Source organism: Balaenoptera borealis, assembly GCF_965194805.1.
Source record: "Balaenoptera borealis genome assembly, chromosome: 12".
NCBI lineage: Eukaryota > Metazoa > Chordata > Mammalia > Artiodactyla > Balaenopteridae > Balaenoptera > Balaenoptera borealis.
In genome coordinates this window covers 12,069,134-12,096,527 of record NC_138869.1, presented here as the reverse complement: position 1 = coordinate 12,096,527, position 27,394 = coordinate 12,069,134, and the positions used below count along the sequence as shown (strand labels likewise).

Here is a 27,394-nt window from a genome sequence, read left to right as displayed (position 1 = left end):
TTAAAAATCAATCTGTGGGACTTCCCCGTGGCACAGTGGTTAAAAATCTGTCTGCCAATGCAGGGGACACGGGTTCGATCCCTGGCCAGGAAGATCCCACATGCCGCGAAGCAACTAAGCCCATGTGCCACAACTACTGAGACTGCGCTCTAGAGCCTGCGAGCCACAACTACTGAGCCCTCATGTCACAACTACTGAAGCCCATGCACCTAGAGCCCTGCTCCGCAACAAGAGAAGCCACCACAATGAGAAGCCCGCGCACTGCAATGAAGAGTAGCCCCAGCATGCCGCAACTAGAAAAAGCCCGCGCGCAGCAATGAAGACCGAACGCAAAGTAATAAATAAATAAATAAATTTTAAAAAATTTAAAAACCAAACTGTGTAATTCACAATATTAATAAACTAAAAAAGAAAAACCATATGATCATCTCAATAAATACAGAAAAAGCATTTGACAAAATTCAATAACCATTTCTGATTTTTAAAAAATTCTCAGCAAACTAGGAGTAGAAGCAAATATTCCCAACATAATTCAAAGCATTTATCTGGTAGACAATTTATATCCAGAATAAAAGACATCCAGATTGGAAAGCAAGAAATACAAAAGTCTTTACATGATTACATGTTTACATGATTCTCTATTAGAGAAAATCGAATGGAATCTACAAAAAAGCTACCAAACTTATAAGTGAGTTTAGCAAGATTGCTCGATACACGATTAATATGCAAAAATCATTTCTATCTCTCTAACCTATCAATACACAATCAGAAGCTGAAAATTTAAAAACTATACAATTAACTCTTACAATGCAATAATTTTTTAAAAACCCAATTTTAAAATGGGCAAAAAATCTGAATAGACATTTTTCCAGAGAAGACATAGAAATGGCCAAAAAGCACATGAAAAGATGCTCAACATCATTAGCTGTTGAGAAAATGCAAATCAAAACCACAATGAGATACCACTTCACACCCACTAGCATGGCCATAATAAAAAAGACAGATAATCACAAGTGTTAGAAAGGACATGGAGAAACTGGAAGACTAATAGAGTGCTAGTGGGCAAATTGTGCAGCCACTTTGGAAAACAGTTTGGCAGTTAAATATAAAATATTAAGCACAGAGTTACCATATGATCCAGAAATGCCATTCGTAGGTATATACCCAAGACAAATAAAAACATGTTCACACAAAAACTTGTATACAAATGCTTACAGGCACACCATTAACAATAGTGAGAATAAACTGAAACAACCCAAATATCCATCAGCTGATGAATGGATAAACAAAATGTGGTATATCCCATACAATGAAATACTATTCAGCAATAAAAAGAAATGAAGGACTGATAAATGCTACAACATGTATGACCTTGAATACATTAGGCTGAGTGAAAGACGTCAGACCCCAAAGACCGTGTATTGTATGATTCCATTGATATGAAACATACAGAATAAGGAAATATAGAAACAGAAAGTAGGTTAGTTGTTGCCTAGGGCTGGGAAGGATGGGAGAGTTGGGGGTGACGAATAAGGGGACCATAGGCAACAAAAGTGTTCTAAAATTGATTATGGTGATGGTCTCTAAATATAATTGTAAGTTTTAAATGGGTGAATTGTATGTTGAGTGAACTATATCTCAATGAAGCCGTTAAAGAAACAAGCAAGCAAAGTTGGTGTGGTCTCCAAGGGGTAGGATTCCCAGGAATTTGTTCTGAGTCCTACATGGATCTACACGAAGCCATGGATGAGACCCAGTTGATGTTTCCTCCCCTTTCAACCTCTCCACCCCTCCCGTTCCCTCCATTACAAGTCTCAGAAGCCTAGATATTAGCTAGTAACTCACCACCTGAGCCCTCAGGAAGGTAGGCGGCAGCTTCAGATCATCCTCAGCACAGTGCCTCAAAGGAACTTGCTGGCAGGCCCTCACAGAGCAGGAGCCACTTCAGTTCAGCCACAAAGCAGGATTCTCCGGGGCTGGGCAAGGCAACTGCACACCTCTTCTTTCCCACAGGTCAGTGGTCTGGAGGGTGAGCCGTGCTGGCTGCCAAGCCAAGATTGCAGGGAAGGACGCCTGCCCCCACACCCCCGAATACAGCGGAGCACGCCTGCCCCAGCCTGCCCCACGGCTGCCTGGGAGAGGGTGGGAGTGGGGCATCACAGGATGGAGGCGGGGGTGGAGTGTTGCCTCCAACATGCTGGGACCAGAGAGGGGAGCCCATGGCGCCTGCAAGAGTTGCAAAGGTGGCACACGAGAGAAGGTGTGGCATTCTGACAAGGTCTTGAAGCTGGAGCAGGCCGCCCCACTTGCCTGCACGGCTGCCCGCAATCCCTTCCAGGCAGAAGCCGTGCCTCTTCGGTAAGCGGCGGAGAGACCGAGAAATGCCAGGCCGTCTGCGAGCCAGCGGGAGAGCGCCTGCCCGGTACGCCTTCCGAGGTCTAGGTGCTCTTTTATACAGCAGGGTTCCAGCCGCCTCCTCCTTCCAGGAGCTCAGCGGGAGCAGGGATGGCTACCCTGGGGTGCTGGGACACTTGGCCCAGGGCAGGATCAGCTGAGGTGCTGGCACACTTGGCCCAGGGCAGGATCAGCTGAGGTGCTGGCACACTTGGCCCAGCGCAGGATCAGCTGAGGTGCTGGCACACTTGGCCCAGGGCAGGATCAGGCCCTCCACCCCCAAACCAACACCAGGGTCTTCCTGGACTCTGGTGAAGTGGCACTGCTGTCACCAGGACACAGGCAGCCCCACAGCTGCTGGCACCGGTGGCAGGGGACTGGCTCTGAAATGCCAAAGACAGGCATTAGGAACTCTGGAAGGAACTGGGAACTGGGGGACATTTTGCACAGAGAAAACAATTTCTCATCAACCCTTTCCAATGATTTGTAGATTGTACTCAACCATTCACAGGAGACTGTTTTCAAGGACTTTATTTTAAATTGATATAGAGTCTATTCAGTTACAAAATTCATTTATTGCATTCTTTTCATTTAATAGCTGGGATTCAAAGTGTTAAAGATTTGATTTACCCAAGTGAAAAAAGACCAAGGAATCATTTGTAAGTGGCATTTCTGGAGAATATGCCTAATGTTTCAAAGTTAGTGTTTTGTGCCTTTAGGTTACAATACTAATATCCTACTCCAAGTAAAGTGTAAGACACAGGTCTAACTAACAACCACATGAAACTCGGGCAACAACCATCCTGAAACAGCTGTAACACGCGCACCGGCCTCCAGGCCTCGCGTGCTCACACTCACGGAGGACTTGAGTTAGGACATCCTGCCTTTCCAGAAACACAGTGGCTCTGAATGCCTCAACTGCTCCTTGTGGTAGAGGGGTTAAAGGATCCTTTTCTGAAGTTGGCTTCTCCATGGAAGAGGAGAATGGCTTAAGGACATTCTGAAATTTAGAAACAAAATCAAACAAAACCCTTTTGCCAAAAAGACTCTTGTCGTCTGCAAAGCTGGTGAACATGTGGATGCCAGTATTTTTAGAGAGAGATGTTTTAGGGGCAGGAGGTAACTGACCAAGTGAGGATGCTTTGTAATTTTTTTTTTTTCCTGGAAAGGCAGAAAAGAATAAAAATCAGTTAAACATAATATTTAGAATGTAACATCTTCACTTGGGCATTTATGAATATGAAATCTACATGGCAACAAAAGTACCATCTTCTGATGACTGCACTGGGAAAGTCAACAAACCCACACTAATTCCTGTTCCGCTTATTTCTTGGCTCGAGCTCAGCACTTTCACCTGACCTCGTGCGACGATTCTGTCTGGGACTTATTTCTGTGTCTTGAAGATCGCACCTGAAAATGGAAAAAAGAAAACGGCAGCTTAGAAAATGATGATCCCTATTATTCCCCAGCAGTTTCTAGTTTACAAGCCCCTTCCCGTGTGTTTCTATGTGATCCTCCAAATAGCCTTCCACTCCACTGACAAGTCTGCTATGATAATTATTATGACTTTTATTATTATTTCCACTGCACAACTGAGAAAACAGTGACTTAGCAAAGATCACACATCATAAGTGACAGAGTTAGGAAGTGAACTCCTTTCTTCTGAATCAGAATCGAGCAGCTTTACGCTTCTGCTTCGGAGGCAGAAAGCTGCAGAAAATGTGCTTCCATCCTAACAAGAAGACGAAGCCAGAGAGTCGAACAAAATCATAACTTATCTTGATCCTGTCAGACAGCTGAGGTTGTAAGGGAACCAAGAAAACAAAATCCCCTCCCAAGAGAGAGGAGCCACACGCATCCTTTCACTTCGGGCAGAGCACCGGGGAAAGGGGTCGCTGCCGCACGAGCAGATGGGAAGACGAAAGTTGACGTTTTCTGGATTCTGCAGCACAGCCTGGTGCTGCGGGCCCCCGACACCGGAGCCTCGGCAGCGCTCCTTGAGACACTGACAGAGGGCAGGACAGTGAAGAGGGCCCACGAGGGGCACAGGGGTAAAGCAGGGGAAGGGAAGCGGCAGGGGTCAGGCCCTGCCTGATTTCCCAGGTTTGTCAGTGGAGTAGAAGGCTGTTTGGAGGATTAAATGAAACCGCATGGGAAGGCACTTATAAACTAGAAAATGATGTCGAGAATAAGAAGAGATGATTTAAAGTATATGGGAGGGGCTTCCTTGGTGGTGCCGTGGTTAAGAATCTGCCTGCCAATGCAGGGGACACAGGTTTGAGCCCTGGTCCAGGAAGATCCCACATGCCACAGAGCAACTAAGTCTGTGTGCCACAACTACTGAGACTGCACTCCAGAGCCCACGAGCCACAACTACTGAAGCCTGTACGCCTAGAGCCCATGCTCCGCAAGAAGAGAAGCCACTGCAAAGAGAAGCCCGTGCACTGCAACGAAGAGTAGCCCCCGCTCGCCGCAACCAGAGAAAGCCTGTGCGCAGCAACAAAGACCCAATGCAGCCAAAAATAAATAAGTAAATAAAATAAAAATTAAAATAAATAAAGTATATGGGAAGATGTGCATAGGTTAAATGCAAATATTACACCATTTTATATATGGGACTTGCGTATCTATGGATTTTGGTACCTGCAGCGGTGGGGGGGAGGGTCCTGGAACCAACCCCGCATGGATTCTGAGGGATAACTGCAATCTCAATATTGAGTCTTTCTTACACCTGCTCAAATCTGTTGCTGAGCCTCTTAGTGAAATTTTCATTTCAGCTATTTTGTTTTTCAACTCCAGAATTTCTATTTTTAAAAAATTATTTCTATTTCTTTATTGGTATTCTCTATTTGGTGAGACACTGTTCTCATACGTCCCTTTAGTCCTTTGATCAGAGTCAAAACAGCTGATTTCACTGGTTGCTTCTCCCCCGCCCCGGTGTGTATAGGCCACAGTTTCTTGTTTCTTTGTTTATGTCTAATTTTTTGTTGAAAACTGGACATTTTTACCAATATACTGCGGCAACTATGGGAATTAGATTCTCCTCCTTCCTCAGCGTCTGTTCATGATGGTGTCTGCTGCTGTTTGTTAAGTGACTTTCTGAGCTAATCCTGTAAATATACATTCTTTGTTGTGTGAGACCACAGACGTGTCTGCTACATGAGCTTAGTGGTCAGCTAATGACTAGATATAACTTTCCCTAATCGCCTGGAACCGATATAACACAGAAGCCCTTGTCACAATCAGTCTTTGCCAAGGGACTCTGTGTTGGGGCGTGCATTCAGCACTTGGGGGACAGCTCCACCTTAGCCTCTCCTTTCAGCTTGCATGGAGCCTCACAGTCAGCTCGAGGTGGGAGATTAGGACCCTCTCAGGTCTCTCCTGAGCACGCACAGAGCCCTAAGCATGCGTGGGACCTTCCAGAGCCACAGTGATATATCAGAGCTGGTCAAAGCCCTGAAGGAAATCTTATTTTCCAGCTTTTCCTTTAAGCTTTTTGCTTAACACATTGTGTGCCCCAACTGTTATCTACCTCAAATGGCCATGAAGTTAATCAATTGTCTCTAATTGTTTTAAACAAACACCTCAGGGGAAAAAGAGGCTTTTCACACTGGGTGAGCTCCAAGTCAGGTAAAGTAAAGACAGTCTTGCAAGTGGGAGTCTTCCAGGAAACCACCAGACAGATCAAATAATAATTCTCTGGGAATGAGGCTGTGAAGGAGCTCCAACTCCGTTCTGCCTTTTCTGCAGGTTGCCAGGCTGCTGGTCCTCATCAAGACAGCAGACTACTGGCTCCCAAGGCCACTGTCGGGCTAGAGAGAGGGGGATGGGAACAGGGGAAGTCAAATCACCACAAAGCTCACTGTTCTAACTAAAATTCAGATATTTTTCTTGAAGTAATGCTCCTTGGATTGCTGTTGTCTTTGGTTAATTTTCAGTTTTGAAAAAGTTGATTCTGGGGGCTTCCCTGGTGGCGCAGTGGTTGAGAATCTGCCTGCCAATGCAGGGCACACGGGTTCGAGCCCTGGTCTGGGAAGATCCCACATGCCGCGGAGCAACTAGGCCCGTGAGCCACAATTACTGAGCCTGCGCGTCTGGAGCCTGTGCTCCGCAACAAGAGAGGCCGCGATAGTGAGAGGCCCGCGCACCGCAATGAAGAGTGGCCCCCACTTGCCGCAACTAGAGAAAGCCCTCGCACAGAAACGAAGACCCAACACAGCCAAAAATAAATAATAAATAAATTAATTTAAAAAAAAAAAAGAAAAAGTTGATTCTGACAAGTTTTGTCAATTTTGTCACTGCTTTTATGGAATTTCCAGACGTCCTTATTTCACAACATCTACTGAATGTTTTCTCCTTTATCTTTTTAATTTTTTCCCCCAGCTTTTAACTCATGGTCTTAATATCTCTAAAATTTCACAAGTCAAATTTCTCATCTTTTTTTTCCTAAATAAATACATTTATTTATTTATTTATTTTTGGCTGCGTTGGGTCTTCGTTGCTGCGCACAGGCTTTCTCTAGGTGTGGCGAGCGGGGGCTACTCTTCGTTGTGGTGCGCGGGCTTCTCATTGTGGTGGCTCCTCTTTGTTGCGGAGCACGGACTCTAGGCGTGTGGGCTTCAGTAGTTGTGGCATGTGGGCTCAGTAGTTGTGGCTCGTAGGCTCTAGAGCACAGGCTCAGTAGTTGTGGCGCATGGGCTTAGTTGCTCCGCCGCATGTGGGATCTTCCTGGACCAGGGCTTGAACCTGTGTCCCCTGCATTGGCAAGCGGATTCTTAACCACTGCACCACCAGGGAAGTCCCAAATTTCTCATCTTAATATTTTATTGCCATTTATTTATTTGGCTTCTGGGTTTTTTTGGTTTTTTTTTTAATGGGATGTTCCCCCTTATATTTAACTTCTATAAAATTACTGTTTCTTTGCTCTCTTACCTTGTTTTTAATTTCCTTCTAAAATTTTAAGTAATGTGTTTCTCCCATATTTCCCCTCTTTGATTTGCCTTCACAATAGCTGGCAACAAACATGGCTATAGTGTTAGTGGAAGGAGCAGCCTCTACCATAAGCATGGGCTTGAAGTAGAGTCCCTAGCAAGCAAGGATCTCAAGGTTCTCCCAGAGTAATTCTCTAAAATACCTCATCCTCAAAGATGCAGGAATCCTAATAGGATAAGCCACCTCAAGATTTTTTTCTAAGCATGAAACACACTTATTTACTAGAAGGAAGACACTTAATAACACACTTATTTACTAGAATGAAGACACTTAATAACATGGCCCAAACATAACAGGCTTTTAAATTCTTAGCCTCTGGAAGGTATAATCAATGGATTTTTGAGCAAACTTTGCCAACTTTATGCTGTTAGCCAACTGGGGATACTCCTGTGGAGGACCACGGTGAGAGGCATCAGGAAGCCCTGAATCTACTGAATACAGAAGCCATACCTGGGAGATGTGGCCATCTATTACCAGCTTGCTTCCAGTATACACTATTACCAGGATGATTTACCTTCCTCTTGGTAGAGTCACGGAAAGAACCTCTCAGTGTGAGGGCTCCCGCCACTTCCTGTTGATTACAGGGGGCCTGGGCAGAATAAGGGCCATTTAAACAGGGAAGAGGTTTCTGATTATTCTTCTTTTTTTTTTTTGGAAACACAAGATTGGTTGTTTCCCTGCTGTGAGTACTTTCAATTTTTTAAGCACTGTATGGGGCAAAGGGCCCGTCCAGAATACTAGTGCATAAGCTTGAAGAGGGACCAAAAACTGACAAGCATTACATGGAAGGAAAGTTACAGGCCAGTTTCTCAACATGACAACAAAACATCTTAAACAAAATATTAAGAAACCAAATCTAGCAACATATAAAAGAGCTAATACACCATCAACAAATTAGGTTTATTTCAAGAATGCAATCTTGATTTAACATGCGAAAAATCAATGTAATTCACCACATTAACAAAATAAAGGAGAAGAATCACATATTCATCTCAATATATTCAATAGAAAATATTAAAAAACACTCGAAAATATTCAACATCCATTTATGTTAAAAACTAGGAATATAAGGTAAAAATACTGAATGCTTTCCCACTAAGATTGGGAATAAGAAAAGGATACCCTTATTACCACTTCTAGTTAACATCTAAGTAGCAGTCCTAACCTGTTCAATTAAGCATTAACAAAGACTTTGGAAAAGGTATTATAGTGAGATGACGTGGTTATAGATGTTGAAAAAAACCCCAACCCTATAGGGTATTAGAATTATTAAGTAAATTTATCAAAATTCGTGAATACAGGGTTAATGTAAAAATTTAATTTGCTTCATATATTAGCAACAAGCAATTAGAAAACAGTAAACAAACAACAAAAGAATACTATTTTTAATAACATAGTTACCAGAGGAATGCAAATTTAAATCACAATGAGACACCACTGGACCCTATGAAGGAGAATGACTAAAATGAAAAAACTAAGAATGCCAAGCATTGATGAAGGACATGGAACTTCTGGACCGCCCACTGTTGATGGGAGTTTAAAATGGTATGAGCACTTTGGAAAAATGTTTGGCAGAAGCTACTGTATACATGCACATCCTAACACCCAGCTATACCACTCCTCAGTATATACTCAACAGAAACAAAAGCACATGCACCAATGGACAACTACAGTTACGTTCCTGACAACCTTATTCATGACAGCCAAAAACTCGAAAAAATATATCTAGCAAAAGTAGTATGGGTAAATAAATGGTGACTTATTCATACAATGGAATATTACAGAGCAGAGGTGCTCAAACTTTGGCCTGCAGCAGGATCACCTGAGGACTTCTTAAAACACAGGTTGATGGGCCCCATCCCCAGAGTTTCTCATTCAGAAGGTCTGGTGTGGGGCTCAAGAATTTCCTTTTCTAATATATTCCCAGGTGATACAAGCGCTGCTGGCCAGGAAACCACACTTTGAAAACCACTGCTCTAGATAAAGCAGTGAAAAATAACAAACTACCGTGATATGCAACCATGGAAAAATCTCACACATGTAATGTTGTCTCTAAGAGTGCACACTATATGGTTCCATTTATATGAAGTTTACAACCAGGCAAAATTAACCCATGGTGATGGAAGTCAGAACTGTGCTTACCTCTGGGAGGAGGCATGAGAAGGCTCTTAGAATGCCAGGAATGTTCCAAGTCCACATCTGGGTGGTGACCTTGGTGGCCCCCCATGATCCACACCTCCTGCCTCTGTGCAATCCCCTTCCCTAGCATCTGGGGCTGGCCCTGTGACTTACTTTAACCAACAGGATGTGGCCGAAGTGATACAGCACAAGTTTCAGGACTAAGTCTTAAGAAGGCTAAGAGATTTTTGTATTTGCACTCTTGGGAGCTGTATCAGTCTGGGTCCAGTCAGGACCATGATAACTTGAACAGAAACGTTTAGTATAAAGAATTACTAACTGCAACAGAGGACTGGAGTAACGAGGGGTTGGCTAGTAAGAAGGAAAGAGAATCCTGAAGAATATATTACAGAAAGAGTAGAAATAAGGAATAGCTGCTCCTCAGGGTTGAGATGCAGCACCCCAGGAAGAGCCCTCTCCCCAGACAGATCCAGACACCTGCGTGGAGAGGGCAGGGCTGTGGCTAACTGAGTCAGAGCAATGAGCTGCTGGCCAGGGTACACTGTAGGACCAGGCACTGGGGGAGGCCTGCAACCAAGAGGCAAAACCCCTTCTTCTTGCAATGTCTCTCCAGTGCCCTCTACTGATAAAACTTAACATCAGGAGAGCCGGCAAAGGAAAAATATTTAAAGGTCCCAATTCAGTTTTCACAGAGCAGGCAAAAAGGATGAATTTGGAGCTGAGGCAATAAACTGATAACTGGCACAGGGGCCCTGAGCCTCCATATACAAAATCCCAGCTATCCTGCTGGAAAGACCACGCGGAGAAACCACATGGAGAAGAACAGGCTCCCAGACTACATGGAAAGACAGAGAAGTCCAGACACCTCAGCAGAACATCACCTCCAGCCGCCCTGCCAGTTGGCTACGTGCCACATAAATAACCACCAGCAGCCTGAGGCCAGCCCAGACTGAAGAATCATAAGCAAATGAAATGGCTGTGGCTTAAGCTCCTAAATTTCCGGGTGATTTGTTACATGGCAATTAAAAACTAAACAGAAACTTTCTGTTCAATTTGTTTTGGTTATCTACTGCTACATTCTCATGAAACAGCACAATCCCTTATTTGGTCATGATTCTAGATCTGGGCAGGGCTCAGAACAGACAGCTTAATTGGGTCTGGAGGGTCCACTGTGAGGAAGGCTCACTCACATGGTGGCAAGCTGGTGCTGGCTGTTGACTGGGAGCTCAGCTGGAGGGAGGGTTGGACCTCCGTTCTCCTCCAGCTGTCCTCTCTCCATGCCCGCGGTGGGCTTCTCACAGCAGAGGGGCTGGGTCCAAGAAGAAGCATCCTAAAAGTGAGTGTTTGGAAAGGACAAGCCCCACTGTGCAAACGTTTACCAAACTTCTTCTCACATCACATGGCCAAACCCAGAATCAACGTGGACCTCAGGAGTGTGAATACTGGCGGGGCGTGATTCACGGGGGCCACCAAAGTAACCCTAACCTCAGGGGTATTCAGTTGTAAAAATTCATCAAGCTGTACACTTAAGATGTGCATACATTAATAATAGTTATTAATAAGTAATAGTTAATAAAGTTCACTCCTCCAAAGAAAGACAGCCAAATGATTAATAGTCCTCCCTTCGAAAATGCGATGGGCTCATTAGCACACTGCAAATGACTTCTCATGGGGTTAGGATGAAATGCAGATTATCAATAGAGAAAATGATTCTTCCTTTTCTGATTTTATAATACTAGAAAAAGCTATTTCCTAAAAAAAGATTTTTAAGGCACTAAGAGATAAAGGGTTAAAAAAGATTTGTAAGTGGCAATCCTCATCCATTTACAGGTTCTTGAAGCCACGTAAGCCGTGTCACTAACAGCTAGAATCCACCAGGGAGTGTATTCAGATCCAATGAATACTGACTGACATATTCAATCCCTCATACGCCTACTGAGCGCCCACCATGGGTCCCCCCAGGCACCGTGCGGGGCATGGGGTATAATGAGCATCTGCTCTAGGAAGCGCGTCGGGTGGTACGCGCCCACTGCTGCGGGAGCAGGGAGCAGCCAGGGGCCTCTGAGCAGAGCTGGGAAGGAAGGAACGACAACTCCCGTCCGAAGAAAGGGGAAAAGGCAACTCAAGCGGAAGCAACAGCAGGTACCAGGCAGCATGACTCTGAAGCAAATGTGAGTAGTTCAGCCAGGCTGCAACAAGGGGGGGCGGGGAGGGGAGGAAGGGCAGTGCAGGAGCCAGCAGGTAGGCTGGGGCCATGGCTGGAAGAGTCTTGGATGCTGGTGAGTCCCTGCAGGACTTTACCACAGAGAGAACACAGTGTATTTTAGGTCTCATGGGCAGAATGAAGCGTACTGACTAGAGGCAGAGAGGCAGCTGGATGGCTGTGGTAGGAAGCCAGAGAGAAGAGCGAAGGGCCTGCACAGGCCGTGGCACAGAGGGGCCAACAGAGACAGTTCAGGGGTCGTCCACAGCTCCGCCACTCAACGCGGGGCCCCAGAAGCAGCGTCAGCAACACTGGGGAGCATGCTAAAATGTAAACTCCTGAGCCCCAGCCCAAATCTCCTGAATCCTGATCTCAGGATTGAGTGGAGCCCAATAATCCGTGTTTTAACAAGTCCTCCAAGTGATCTTGATGCAAATTTAAGTCTGAGGACCACTTATCTATAAGACTTCGCAATCACTGCAGGTGAGAGGTAAGGGAGAGTGAGAAGTTGAAGATGATTCTTAGGTTTCTGGCTGGAACTGTGGGGCAGACGGTGATACCACCATTCACTGAGGGAGGGGACAATGGAAGAGGAGCAGGTCAGGAGAGAAGGGACTCAGACCCTCCGAGAAGACATTCCCCCACATTTTATGGATAAGGAAGTTGAAATCTGGAAACGTGAAATGATTGACCTGGACCATTTTTCTTCCTATTTTCATTCTGTTCAACGTAAATATATCCTGTAGCTCAAAATGATAAGATGAACCAATATTCACAGATATAAGAACCCAAGACCAGTCTGCAGAAAACAGGGTTTTGTTTTGGGTTTTTTTGCTGCTTATGAAAATACTGCTTTATATGGGGGCATTGTGTTGCTAATAGAACCTCTCAATCATTTATGGAATTAGGAGAACATGCTGGGACTGAAATAGTATGTTCTAGGACTAATATCTCAAATATGCCACTTGTGGTACCACAAAATGCCTATAAGCTTAAGACGGGTATTTGTAGAACTATCACATTTTGTTGAAAAGTAAAGCTGTGCAGCCTTTCCCTGATTCTGCTTCTAAAGCTACACTGTGGCACAAGCTGGTTTAAACTGCTCTACACTTGGCTGAAACCAGGAAGCCTGAATTCTTAGCCCAGAAGGCCACTAACTAGCTGTGGACCTCAACCTCATCAACTTACCTCTCTGGAGCTCAGCCTCCTTCTCTATAAAATGAAGGGACTAGACTAGATGAGCACTTACATCCTTCCAGCTTTAACATTTATTATCTGTGAGGATCAAGCGATGGGATTTGTTTTCTAAGTGATTTCTTATAATAATGACTTTAAGAGGTCATCATTGCCAAGAATGGGCTTGGACTCAGGAATTTTGGGCTACAGCTTGTCAGAGCCATTGACGTCAGGATTTAGTTTAGCATAAACAGGGGGATTCCTGGTACAAGAGGAAGTAGTTAGCTAACGAGTGGCCTCCTCTCCTAGAATGCAAAGTTCAATAATGCTTAGGTGAGACTAATGCAGCCACAATCTCAAACTTTCATAAAACGCTACTGTTTGAGCCACCAAATATCTCATTGGCCTAATAAACCTACTCATAATGCTTTCCCTGGATACACCACACTTTTCCATTCTCCCAGTGATTCAGCTGTAATACTACAAAATGTCAGCACAGGAAACCTCATTCTTGGGAAAGACAATTTAGCTTAATGGTCCATAGAGCTGAATTTTGACATAGATTAAAATCTCAGCTCCATCACTTATCACTTACTGCTAAGTGACCTTGGATGGAGATTTACCTCTTTTAGCCTCAGAGAGGCTTTCAGAAAGGTGAAGATGTCAAGAACATCAAATGCTGCTAAGAAGTCAAAGGAGATGAAGTCTAAAAAGTTGTCCTTTGGACTTAGCCACATAGAGGTCTTCAATGACTTCAATGAAGGCTATTTCAGAAGAAGGATGGGGCTGGCTGAGGATGTTGATGAGTCAGTGGGAGATGAGGAATGGAAACTGCAAGTAGAGGCCACCTACTGAGAAAGGAAGGAGAGACACGAGAGCAGCTTCAGGATGAGACTGAGTGAGGCGGTAGTTAGTCAGTTGGTTTCAAGATGGGAGAGATTCGGGCTCGCTGAAAACCTAACGAGAGAGAGAGAGAGGACAAGAGAGGGAGAGATGCCTAAATGAGAGAAGAGAGAATGGGTAACATTCCTGACAAGAGGGTAGGAATGAGGTAGGAGAAACTAGACTCTATAATAAAGAGGCAGCCCTTTATTATAAAAGGAAGAAAGTATAAAAGGAGGGATAAAATATGTACAAACACAGGCAGATTTATACATTTGGTGTTGGAAAGATGAGGATTCCCATACAATGGCTTCTATTTTTTCTACAAAGGAAGAGAAAAGGTCTTCAGCTAGGCTGGAGCCACTGAAAAGAAGAGAAGGGTTCAAGTAATCCTTGTGAAGAACAAGACATAGAAATAATCACAGAAACAGTAAAAGTGCTAGGCAGTTTTGAGGGCCCACTTGTGGTATGTGATCTTCATGAAATTTTAGTGGAACAAATCTGCCCAGTTGTACTACAGTCTTATGACTGGCAACATTTAGGAAAGGATTAAAAGTTTTCTAAAGAGTCTAAGCCACTGCTTAAGGCCCGACTGTTAATTCCTGACTATTAATTGCCCATTGGAACAATTTATCTTTAGAAAAACAACTTCTGACAAGTAACTGGAGTTATTACACTAAGATTCCATTCCTAAGCAGAAATATATAGAAACAAGTAGTGAACTGGAAATCTTTACCTTGATTTTTGTGAATTATTACTTGCTTAAGTCAGTAAGCACAAATATTCTTTGGTTTGAAAATCAACTGTATAGAATTATAATTTATCAGGTGAAAGTACATGCTTATTTCGTGATTATGAGAACTCACTTATGTGATGCTTCCCAGGCTTCCTCTTCTTCTAGGAGATCTCTTATGATGTCTGAACTGGAACTAAAAGGACACGTACATCAATATTGCCAGACAATAAAAAGACCGTGGTTCCATTCATATAAAATTCTAGAAAATGCAAGCTAATCTCTAGTGACAGAAAGCAAACCAGCAGACCAGTGGTTACCTGCAGGGGGCAGGGGGTGGGCAAGGAGGGACTACAAAGTGGCCCAAGGAAACTTTGGGAGTGATGGATAGGTCATCACCTTGACTGTGCCGACGACTTCACAGTACACATGTGACAAAGGTCATCAAATTGTGTGCTTTAAATATTTGCAGTTTATTATACATCAGTTTCAATGAAGCTGTAAAAAAAAACTTAATTAATTAGCAATAATAAAGAAAAAAAAATCCCTAAAGCTTAAATAAACGCCTCAGTAAAAAAAACCTGGATTCAAATGGAATATAATCGTGAGCCTTTTCAATTTCCGTTTATGGCAACCAAAGATCAAATCATGTTTTAAAAACTGCAGTTTAGTAATGAAATTCACAAGAGATATTAAGTTCCTAAGTGTCTGTTAGTCCCTCTGTAACCAAATAAAGTAAAATGTAATGAATTTGAACTGTGCTAATCCTGTAATTTGTTATAATGCAACTTAGCTTAAAGTGCTACGTAGTCTTTGGCCTATCTGTGCAGGGCAGGGAGGGAGGCAGGGGAGCCGAGTAAATAAGGACAGAGAGGACAGGCATTACTTCTTTAAAGGAAAAATGTTTTAAGGCTTTTAGCATCTTGTTCTTACCCAACTAAATTCCTTATATGTGTGTGTGTGCGCGTATATATATATATTAGGAAAAAAAGCATTTCTTTAGACATCCAAGACACACAAGACACAGAATGTCATGGGCAGTGTATGGCACAACTCAAATAGTCGTCACAACCCCCAGGATAAAGAAGGCTCAAACAAAGGACTAACTCTCTCTCGGGCAAGAGACAACAGGTTTGGAAATGTTAGTGCCAATCTTGTTTCTAGTGATATTCTAAGAAATAACAAAAGTTTAAAAATTATGAAGATTTAAAGTGTCAGTGAATCATTCTCCACCACTTCTGAAAAACTACTTTGAAGCAGTGTTTGCCTACAGCGCCTGAAGAAAAAAAAAAGGGGGCAACAGTCAATAAACACAGTTCTGTACCAAACATTTTACTCAAGGGATTTCCCCAATTCCCAAGACCCTCAAGGAGCTACACGCAGGGTGTCCCTGACTGTGGCTTGTGTGTACAATGGCCTATGTGTAAGCGCTCCATTCGCATTGCAATGTAGTGACCCTCCAATACAGCGAGCACAATTCAGGATGAGGTTCCTCAAAGGGTAGAAGCACGACTCCTCGTATTTGTGGATCGAGAAAACATGTAACAATAATGAAGTATTATAAATTTAGTAATACTGTTAATTTATATTTTATCCATTAGAGAAGCGCATATATACATTTTAAAAATAGTAGTACATACGCCTGTGAGACACTCTCGATTATGTCCATGGATAATTCTCGATATGCATATGCTTTTGCAAACCAGCTGCAATCACTCTTTCAGGTCCCTGGGACAGGAACCATTGACCTAACCTGTCAGAGTACCTAAGCATCTACTACTCTTTTACACAGAGGATGGCCCCCTGCTCAAATGCAAGTGTCCCTGAAAATAATAACACATTAATTTATCATCAGTCATTTTCACCTTAGTATATACAAGCCTACTATAAGCTTTCCCATTAAACAGCTAGCTAAATATAGTGTTCATTAGGAGAGGAGAGGAAAAAGCAGAAGACCCTTAAGGAGACACAAGGCAGATTTCACCAACTTCATTATTTTCCTAAGAGACAGACCCACCTGGCCACTCGCTGGGGAGGGCTAGCAAACACCGCCACCCTTATTCCCATAGAGGAGGTCTAAACCTTTCCGTTCACAAGATCCCAGCCTTTGTTAATCCTTACTTTGGTGGTAACTACACCAACTTTATCAAGAAAACTGAAGCTGTTTATGGGAGATTTTCATTTCCTTCTCTCTATGCCAAGTGATACTGATACCATCACCCACTCTTCCTTACCTGAACGGAGCTAGGGCAGTGTCTCTCAACCTTTTTCCATGACTGCCCCCACTCCCCACACCTAAGAAGTCTTTTCAGAGCTTCTTTTTTTCCTAATTGCCCCGCAATGAAATTTTAATACCACAAATATAATGTATATCTGTTTACATACTGTGTGTGTGTATACATGCTTTACACGCGGAGTAAGATTTTCTTTTTAACCATCTAGCACCCCCCCACCCAATTCCCACCCCTTGGGGGGTGAAATCGCTCCTATTGAGAACTCATGAGCTAGGGGAATGGGAGAAAGGGGCGGTCATATAGCTCTAGGTCCTGGCAGGTATCACATCACTAGAGAAACAGTAAAGTCGGCTTCCTGCTGACACCCCCCAACACACACATACAATTTTTTTTCAACAGGAAGGTTACAAAGCATCCCTACTATTCCAGCTAAGTAAGCAGGATGGCCAAGCCTGTCAAATAACCTATTAGTCTGTGATCAATTAACCTCCCGGCTTTCAAATCGTCAGTACAAACCACTGATTTGTTGAAGGAAAATATTTGCGGATCATTAAGGACACAAACCTAAGAGGTTTTTGCTACACTATTTCAGTGAAAACAGATGGTAGAGGAGGTGTACAAAAGACACATCTCAGAAGTGGTCTGCAATCTCCTCTTCGTCTGCAACTTCAATACTACCAACCAGCACGATGCACAGTGCCTCGATTTCCTCAATTCTCATCACCTTTCCTTCTACTCCAGCTCAGTCGCTAACCTGATGATAACCACATCACTAAACTGAATGACAGAAAGTTTGGGAGGCTTGACGTTTACCTAAAACGAAGTTTCAGCATATTTTGCTATGTCTGCTGCTCTAATTCTAGCCACCACTTAGAAAGTGTGAGTTGATGCTGACTAATACAATTAAAATAGCAGACAGAAATGTCCATTCCTTTTTAAGGTAATGTACTTACTATATTCTACTCAAAAGCCACATTCCTGAAATTAAACATACTGTTTCACAAATAGGATTTTACAAAGAGACTACTGGGCAAAACAGGCAGTGTTACTAAAATTATCACTCTCAGATCTCTTCCTTGTGTATTGCAGTAATTAGTAGTTTTGAAATCTTAATCATTTTAATATGCCTTGGAGATCAAAAATTCCTTTCACACACTTTCAAGACATCTAAACAATCCTCCACAGGAGAAAATAAATTACTCCCTCCAGTATACCCAGAGTCAGGGCACACACAAGCCTACACAGCTGTAGCTTTTAATTCTCAGACAAGAAATTTTTTCAGAGTAAACTTCAGATTCTCTACAATTTGGGTTTGAAACACTCCAGGAGACCATGATTCAAGAAGCCAGATGAATGTGGAGTCTGGAACTTGAACGTTAGAGCTCCCTGTGGGAGGGTGTTCAAATCGTGCTGTCTGATGTCACCATCCAGACCAGGCTAGAGTGGATATTATTATACAAATTAAATACATGAGATAAAGATTTATAGGCAAAAAATATGAATCTTCAATTCTATGGAATTCCCTCTTCCTATACAGGAAGAGTCTAGTAGCTCTATTTGGAACACCCACACTTAATTTTTCGTACCATTTAGACTTCATTTTCAGCTCAAACTTTCAGAAGTGTAAGCTCAACTGCTTTCTTCTTTGTTTGCTGGCTGCTGGTTGGTCTTTGTCCAGTTGGTCTTCCTATAATATTTTACTCTTGTCATTCTCTGATCAAAAGTAGTGGCATAACATCTTACCAGGTGAAGGAAAACACTTTCTTTGCTTATTTATCTTGCAGCCTTCTATTTCTACCGGTCAAGATTTTACCACCAAAGCTGAAAAGTGACATACCAAATTCCTCTGGCAAAGGGATGACTGCTCGTACTACCCAGAGGAAAAAAGTCACAGGTTTTAGTGTTGGACAAAGTCAAGGTTTCAGTCTTGTTTCTGTCATTTGGTGTACCCTGGGCAAGTTACTTAATCTTTCCGAGTCTCAATATCCTCACCTGAAAAGTCAGGATAATAAGACATATAGTTCAAAGGAATATTTTAAAGATTAATCAATATAATACATAGAATGTTTAGCATAGAGCTTGGCACACAGTAAGTGTTCAATAAATGCTGCATCCATTTTCATAAACCAGATTTGGGTCTGAATTACCCAAATAACTGCCTCAGCACCATGCTTCAATTTGCCCTAGGAGACCAGATCACTATGTGCTGTTTTAATCTTTAATCTTTGGTTTCTATGACACCAAGGTGCAAATTCATCAGAACTTTTTATTTATCCAGCATGGCAGGTACACAGCGTACTGTGGGGTAGGTAAAATGCAAACATCTGCTACAAAAATCCTACGGATTAAAGATTACTTACAAGTGGAATTTTTCTATTATCTACTAGTTACTCTCCACCAATCCCCACCCCCCCAAATCTCCCCTCATAATTGTGGCATTAATTTGAGCATGGTTGAGTATATCCAACTTAAAAAAATACCTCTTTAAGGGCTGATCACTGGAGGACTGATGGACAGCATATAAGCCCACTAGACAATGGTACTTAAATAAATGCTACCAGCTCCATGAATCCTTCCTCAGACCCCTGTTTCAAATACTTTGTTCTGTAGGGTGAGCAACAGCTTATGTGCCAAGTATTTTAGCAGGTGGCTGACAATAATACTAGAATAGTAAACATCCTAGGTTGAAAAAAAATCACTCAATGACAAAACCAAAAATTACCATTTTGTTAGCAATTACTTCTACAAATCACTGTGATGACTAGTTTATATACACTAGCTTTAATTCATATAAGAACCCTAGGTTTTATCCCCAATTGACAGGTAGACAAAAACTCAGAGAAACTAAAGGGAAAAGAGGGATGTTTTCATGCTCTCCACTAGATCTAGAAAAAGATAAAATGAAGAAAGCTCCAGATTCAGATATAAGAAAAATATAATAACAGAACGAACTTATTTATCAAGTAATATGTGGAAAATCCTTAATAAGAGATGAAATGTTCAATTTACAAAGAATTCACAATACATGATCACCTCATTTGCTTTTTAGAATCACCCAGAGAGGCTGGCAGGGCACAAACACTATCATCCTATTTTATCAATGAGGAAACTGAAGCCCAGGGAAATTAATTCAATAATTTACCATGTGCCAGGCACCCTGCTAGAGGCGCAAAGCCATGGCTGAGCTGATGAACAAAGACAGATGGCTAGGTACAGGGATCTGATGGACGCATATAAATTTCAAGGACTCGATGTCATAGCATCTTAGGGGAAGATACATTCCCCCAGAACAATGCCCCATTCACCCAAAGGACTGTAGATCCCAGGTACCACCCAGTTTAAGCTCTTTTGAAAATGCAAAAGATATGGCAACACGACTCCATGTTCCCACATTTTCTCTACAAGCTTTCAACGATCAAAATCCTCCATCTGAAACAAGATGAACCATTTAGCTTTCAGGGGTATTCTGAAGTCCAGAAATGTTCCCAGAAAAAAAAAAAAAAAACAGTCTGTAATAAAATACAAAACAGTAATGTATATCAGTAGAAAAAGATTTTGTGGCAATTTTAAATTCATTCGACGACACATTCTTAACAGTTAAAAACCAAATGTAATGTGTTAACCTTCCAAAAACAATTAAGATTTTTAAAAATAACAAAGCTATCACTGAATTACAGTAAGATACTTACACCTTAGGTTCAGTTACTTTGACAAGGTTTTCTTTAGATACTGTTTTCTCTTAATTTGACCAGAAACATAAACACCTAGTCATCAATTTTCTTAATAATTCCAGTGCCCCTAAATTACAAAACCCCGTTACTATATCTGTCTTACCTTACTGCTGCATTACGAACCTTCACGAACCAATTTATATAATATGACATTGACGAAGACGATGACGATTTCCAAAACTTTATTGTAAAGTACCTACTCTTTTTTTGGCTAAAGTAGATTCATATCTTTACATGGTTCAAAATCAAAATGACATGAGAAGATGGGACACCGAAAGGTCTCACTTCCTCCTCTGTCCCCAGGCAATCCGTTCCCCTCTGACTCCAGCACATAATCACTTATTAGTTTGTTGTTTACTCTTCTGATGTTTCTTTATGCAAAACCAAACAAATAAAAGTATACTCATTTCCTCCCCTTTTAGAAAAGAAACAGAATGCTATCTATGCTGTTCTGAATTTTGGTCTTTTCACTTGCAAACGTATCCTGGAAATCTCTCCGTGTCAGCATGTAGAGATTTTCCTTTTTGAACAATCACATAGTATCTCATTGTGTGGATGTACCAGAGTTTAATCAACCAGCCCCCAAGGATTAATACTCAAAGTAGTTTCCAACCTTCTGTTATGATAAACAATGACTCGATGAATAACTCCAAGTATAGTCATTTGTACGGGTGCAGGTGTACCTATAGGACAAATTCATGAGAATACTGGGTAAAAGGCCAAACAGTACTTTTGGTTGGTCTCACCAGCTTCCTCTCCTTAGGGACTGTATTATGTAGCACTCCAACCAGTAATAAATGAGAGTGTGTGTTTCCTCATACCCTTACTGCAGAGTCTATTAACAAATGTTAAGATGCTTGCCAACCTAACGGGTGACAAATAGATGCAATTTGCATTTCTCTCTGGGCAAACCATCTGTTCAGGGCTTTTGCCCATTTTTCTTTTGAGTTTGTGGGTCCTTTCCTTCTCAGTCTCTAGGTGTTCAAAAAGAATATCAAATCTCGAATGTTTTAAAAAAGGTTCTATTAAACCTCTATACATGATAAGAAAATGTATTAGCATGTCTTCTTTCATAGTCAACAACATTTCTAAGTTATATCTGAAAGTTAAACACATTCGAAGTTTTTTCTTAGTTGATGAGAAAGAATTCCAAAGCAAGCATCTACTATATGGGCAATCCTCACTACCAGGTGATCCTACAAAACTTACCTGGCATGTTCTGTTTCCCATTCTCAAAGGCTCACCCCTCAAATTGCCTACCCGCCAGCCCACCCCAATCTCAGCTGATGAAACTGCCTTAACTATGTTAAGAAGATAAAAGCAGGGGGAGTTCCCTGGTGGCCTAGTGCTTAGGATTCTGGGCTTTCACTGCCAAGGCCCGGGTTCAACCTCTGGTTGGGGAACTGAGATCCCGCAAGCCACGCAGCACGGCCAAAAATGTAAAAACAAAAAGACCAGCAGGAACTTGCTGCCCCTGCAACTGTGCCTATGTCCTGCCTTCCTTGCTGCTTCTACAGGTCAGTCAACCCCACTCCTAACAAAGGCCGACCCTTCCACCCGCTCCCACCTCGCTGCCTCCTCGGGACTTCACTCACGCAGCTGGCTCCCCACCCCTCATCAGTGTCCCCTTCTCGACTGCATATTCCCATCAAAGCCCTCCCGCAATCCCGTGTTCCTCCACGTACAGTCCTCCTCTCCACCACCCTTCACAGCAGAAGTTCCTGCGAGCTGGTGGGAGGTGCTCTCTCCTTCGTCCCCTAAGGCTTCCCCTCAGCGCACACCGCTCAGTCTTCCAGGGACCGCTTCACTCGAAGCCACACCTGCTAAAACCTTCATGTTGCCCAAGTCCACAGTCCCTGCTCCCTAGTCAAACAAGTCTTGTCTCATTTGACTTCTCATCTGTTTTCTTCTGTCAGCTTCCATGGTATCACAATGTCCTAGTTTTCTTCATCCACCACTGGTCTTATTCTTCCTGGATCTCCTTTGCTCAGTCTTTTCTAAATGCTTCTACTTTCTCAATGTTGGAGTGAGAGAGGGTTCAGTCCTAGGTGCCTTTTTCTCCTTCTTAAAGCCAAAATTCATCCACAGGCTGAGCTTTTCCTATCCTACCACGTCCAAACCACCTGCACGTGCTGTCTATCCTACCTCCAAAATATATCCCCAATCCCACCCATTTCCGTCTTTACCATGATGGTCCTAATCTGCTCTACCATGACCCCTCGGATGGACTGGACCAAAGCCTACCTGGTCTCCCTGCTGCCACTCGCCTCACCTCTAACCCCCCGTTCACTCTTCACAGCATCTGGAGTCATCCTTTTAAACCATATAAACCAGACCATACTGTCACCAGATCAATATTGATAAGTCAGTTGGTCCCCAAGTTAATCTACAGATTGAATTTAATCTCATCCAAAATTCCAGTAGACCTTTTCTTTCTTTCTTAGCAACTGACAAGTTAATTTTAAAGTTTATATCGAGATGCAAAAGGACCCAGAATAGCCAAAACAATTTCTAAGCCCATGGCAGCACCTCTGGCCTCCAGCATCAATCATCTCTTTGATGGCAGTGTCTGACACACAAATGTTACCATTTTTTATGTGGCAAGAAAAGGGTTAGGAAATACTGTATTCAACAGATAATCATATCTTTTAGGTCAATCACTTTAAATTCTTATAAAAAGTGAAGAAAAGTACTGTGTATTTTTTTTCAAGGAAGAGAAATAAAAGGACATTAGGTTAATTCCAAACACTGGAATCCTCTTGGCACTCTGGAAAAAACTCAGATTCAAAGTACAATCAAACATTTGTGCTTATGTTTAACTTATAAACTTAAGGGAAAAAAAGAAAAAAAAGAAGACATCAACTCTGAGAGTCTAATGTAAGGGACAAATTTTTTTAATTAGCAAAATTTTCACCACTACAACTAGATACTGAATCAAAATCTCAAGTTAAGTGGGCAGGGGGACAAAATCACGATGCTTCATTTTGTTCTGACTCAACTATTAGCAGCATAAATGACCAACACAAAAAAAAACCCCAATACTAGAAGACAACGAGATCACAGTAACAGGTTACGATATTCAGCCTCGTAAGGAGAAACGAATTACAAGACCAGCAGCATCTCAAGGTGAAAATGTCCTCTACCACTGAAGAAGCTTCCGTTCGAACACGAGTTCCCTGGACAACAAGAGGCAGGGTATGAAGCTCGTGATGGGAGCAGCACGTCTTCGGCACAGCCAGGCCAACTTCTATATCATCTGCCCAGCTGCCCACGCTGAGGACGCGTGGTCAACTGTACAGATGTGGGATGCCTGGCCAATACCAACCACCAAGCCACAGAAACCCAGTATCAAGTCAAGGTTCAGGCCATAAAACTCTCGTCTTACAATCTGTTCAAGGAGGAGGAGAATTTTAAAACCACCTTATACTGCTGGGTTTTAGGCAGCGGACACTGAACCGCCTTGTGACTCAGTTCCCACAAAAATGAGGCCTTAGACCAAATGATCTAGTGTATGAGAATTATCCCTCCAAAACTATATTGACTCCAAATTTTAATGTTGACACATATTCTTTAATTTTTGATTTGTACTATTATTACCGATACTCCAGTAACAAGATGTAAAAGGCTCTAACGAAATGTGCTTACTAGGGCAGGGGCAGCATACCCATAGTAAAGCACCTTACAGGCTTCCACAAGTGACTTCTGCAGAATTACCTAAAAAATAACAAGCCTCCACATTTGAGGCCCATCATATTTTAATGCTTGAATCTCTCTAAGATACAAGAACAATGGGTACTACTTACGTGGTAAAATCAATAGGAGTAAGCAAAATCAGCAATTTAATATGTACCCGTGTTCCAGAATGTGACTATTTGTGTGGGACTAAGAGAACAAAGAAGACGTGCAAATAAACACGGCATGTCCCTCTGACAGGACAACCATATAATCTACCATCTAAACCCAGACACTTGGGAGAGTGATACAGGGTACTACTAATAATGATGCCAAGAGAATAAGTGGGAACCAGCCGATCTCAGAGACACCAGAACATATGGTCATTCTATGTCTAACTGACATTTTAAATAACTCAGTTAAAATACTGTTCTACTAACAAAGGAATCAATGGCACCCAAGATAAAAATTCTGACGCAATTCATGTTATAATGGGGAAAAATCTGGGCTGAGAATTACTGGCTTCAATTCTATTCAGTGAATGACTTGAGATAAGTCACATCACCTCTCTAGGCCTCCATTTCCTTACCTGTGATATGAAGGTACTACATTTAGTGATTTCTCAAGGTACCTTTGAAATTGAAAATGTTTGTATTCTATCCTAATGTGCCTTCTTCCCAGGCTCTGAAGGTCTCCAAGGAGATCTCATAACATGTGTTCCTCTGATTTAAAAGCAAAGATAGTATAAATTGAGAAGGCAGGAAAAAAGCTCTGACTTTAACTTTCAAGTTGACTATAACAAATGATAAACTTGAACAATTCACTGAAAATACAAAATTCCAACAGCATGATGTGGAAGTTACATATCATCTCTAGTTCATCCAATTTCATTCACCAGAACAAGACTAAAGGATTCTGATTCTGACATTTTGTTTTAAACTAGAGAAAGCTCTTAACTGCCTGCCTATGTTTGGGGGTCTGGGAGTGCTGATCCAAAATAACTATTGATCGTCTAACATTTAGAAGGAACTGGTAGTTCCTTCAAGGTCTCATACTTACTCTGCTCCAAGCATTCTGAAAAATACGTTCTCGCCTACTCTTTTTTTTTTTTTTTTTTAATGAAGAACTAAATTCTGAACCAGTCAAGATTATATCTCAGTTTTATGAATCAAGCCAAATATACGCAGAAGCACATTGAAACAAGAATTCCTATATGGTTTACAAAATGTCTGAAAAACTAAAAAGGAAATACATTTTTAAAAACTTCAACCTTACAAAAATAGCAAGTATTATCGTGTCATGCCAACCCAAACTCTCAACCCTACAGTCATTGTACCAAAACCTCCAGTGACAATCAGACACTGCTACAAGCTATGACAATGAAGGTATCATGTGACAAGTGTGGAACCTGGAAGGGACTGCCAATTTCAACAAGCATTTTAGATACACAAGTTAGCAACCACTATGGAATTGTAAAACTCTCTCCTGATACAGAAAATTGAAGGGCGCAAAGTAATTTTACAGAGGATCTTTATATCATGGCAGTTCAGGAATTTGGTGAAAAAGAAAAATATCTACCACCTAGGGTTGACTCAGAATGCTGAAAAATCATGAATTTATTATAAAACAAAAACAAAAAAAGCTACTATAAAGAAGCCCATCAGATTACCCAGTGAAAATGCATTAAAAAAAAAAGATCCCTAAAAGGTGCCAACATGAAGTATCTGAGATTAGAAGAAAACCTCATTATTTAACAGCAAATACCCTTTGCCGATGAGAACGGTAGAAAAGATAAAAACTATCTGTACTTTCACATTGTTCTGGGAGGATCACTACTCAAACCACTTTTACAAGTATATATTCACTAATAAACACACGGTAACTGAAGATGGTGAGGCCTATCGTAAACCGTGCGTGTTTTCTCTTTTGATGAAACGTAAAGGCTGGGTAAGCTACATCCTCTGAGGTGGAATCAGTCTATAAAGTAAAAATATTAGCACAAGAAAGCAAAACTGATAAAACAAGTAAGACAACCGAGAGGAAAACAGAATTCTTCCTTCACGCTTCATTTATGGATTAAATTTTAACATAGTACAAAATAATGCACTTTATGGAATGCATTACACAGGGCTTTATTAATTTATATGACTAAATGTAATACATAATATTAAATGAAAGAAAAAAAAGAATTCAATAACTAAACTTACTACAACCTAGAAACTGTGCAATTTACCACTGAAGAAAATGTTTCGATGACTTTGGTTTTCCAATATTCAATACATTCTTTGAATATTTTCATGCCACTATGTCTCCTTATTTTGATGTTGTAATGTACTTTAAAAAAAGAAAAACTTTAATTTTAGAATAGTTTTATATTTACAGAGAAGTTGCAGAGATAGTACAGAAAGTTCCCATATGCCCCACACCCAGTTTCTTCTATTGTTAACATCCTACATTAGGTCTGATACATTAGTTACAACCAATGAAGCAATATTAATACATTATTATTACTAAGTTTCATATTTTATTTGTATTTCTTTAGCCTTCACTTAATGTCCTTTTTTGGTTCCAGGATCCCATTCAGGACACCACATTACATTTAGTAGTCGTATCTCCTTAGGTGCCCCCAGACAGTGTTGGTTTCTCAGACTTGCCTTGTTTTTGATGACCTTGACAGTTTTGAGGCATGCTGGTCAGGTTATTTTGCAGAATGACCCTCAACTGGAGTTTGTCTGATGTTTTTCGCACAGTCTGACTGAGGTTACTGAGTTTGGAGGAGGAAGACCACAGAGGTAATGTGCCATTTCCAGGGCATCACACCAAGAGCACACACGCCATCAGCATAACACTGCTGTTGATGTTGACCTTGATCTCTTGGCTGAGGTATGTCTGTCAGGTTTTTTTTTTTTTATAAATTTATTTATTTGTTTGTTTGTTTATTTATTTATTTTTGGCTGCGTTGGGCCTTCGTTGCTGCGTGCGGGGGCCAATCCCCGTTGCGGTGCGCGGGCTTCTTATTGCGGTGGCCTCTTTTGTTACAGAGCACGGGCCCCAGGCGCACGGGCTTCAGCAGTTGTGGCACACGGGCCCAGCCGCTCCGCAGCATGTGGGATCTTCCCGGACCAGGGATCGAACCCGTGTCCCCCGCATTGGCAAGCAGACTCCCAACCACTGCGCCACCAGGGAAGTCCTGTCTGTCAGGTTTTTGTTTCCTCTTCTTCTCCCCTTCTTTTCCCTT

The 27,394-nt window shown here is 41.9% G+C and overlaps 1 protein-coding gene across 7 annotated transcripts in view; it reads right to left on the bottom strand.

Annotated features, from left to right (window-relative positions):
- Positions 1 to 3,474: 3,474 nt before the first annotated feature.
- The window catches only part of RAD18 (RAD18 E3 ubiquitin protein ligase), a 99,389-nt gene continuing 75,469 nt past the window's right edge, over positions 3,475 to 27,394 (bottom strand). For 6 of the 7 annotated variants that reach the window (XM_082344403.1, XM_082344407.1, XM_082344408.1 and 3 more), the window contains 2 exons: positions 14,653 to 14,715; positions 3,475 to 3,804 (listed from right to left, as the gene is read on the bottom strand). In XM_082344403.1, coding sequence (XP_082200529.1) covers positions 3,702 to 3,804; positions 14,653 to 14,715 — 166 coding nt within the window. In that variant the 3' untranslated portion in view covers positions 3,475 to 3,701. The remainder of the gene's footprint in view (positions 3,805 to 14,652; positions 14,716 to 27,394) is intronic. The other variant, XM_082344405.1, reaches the window with a different exon arrangement.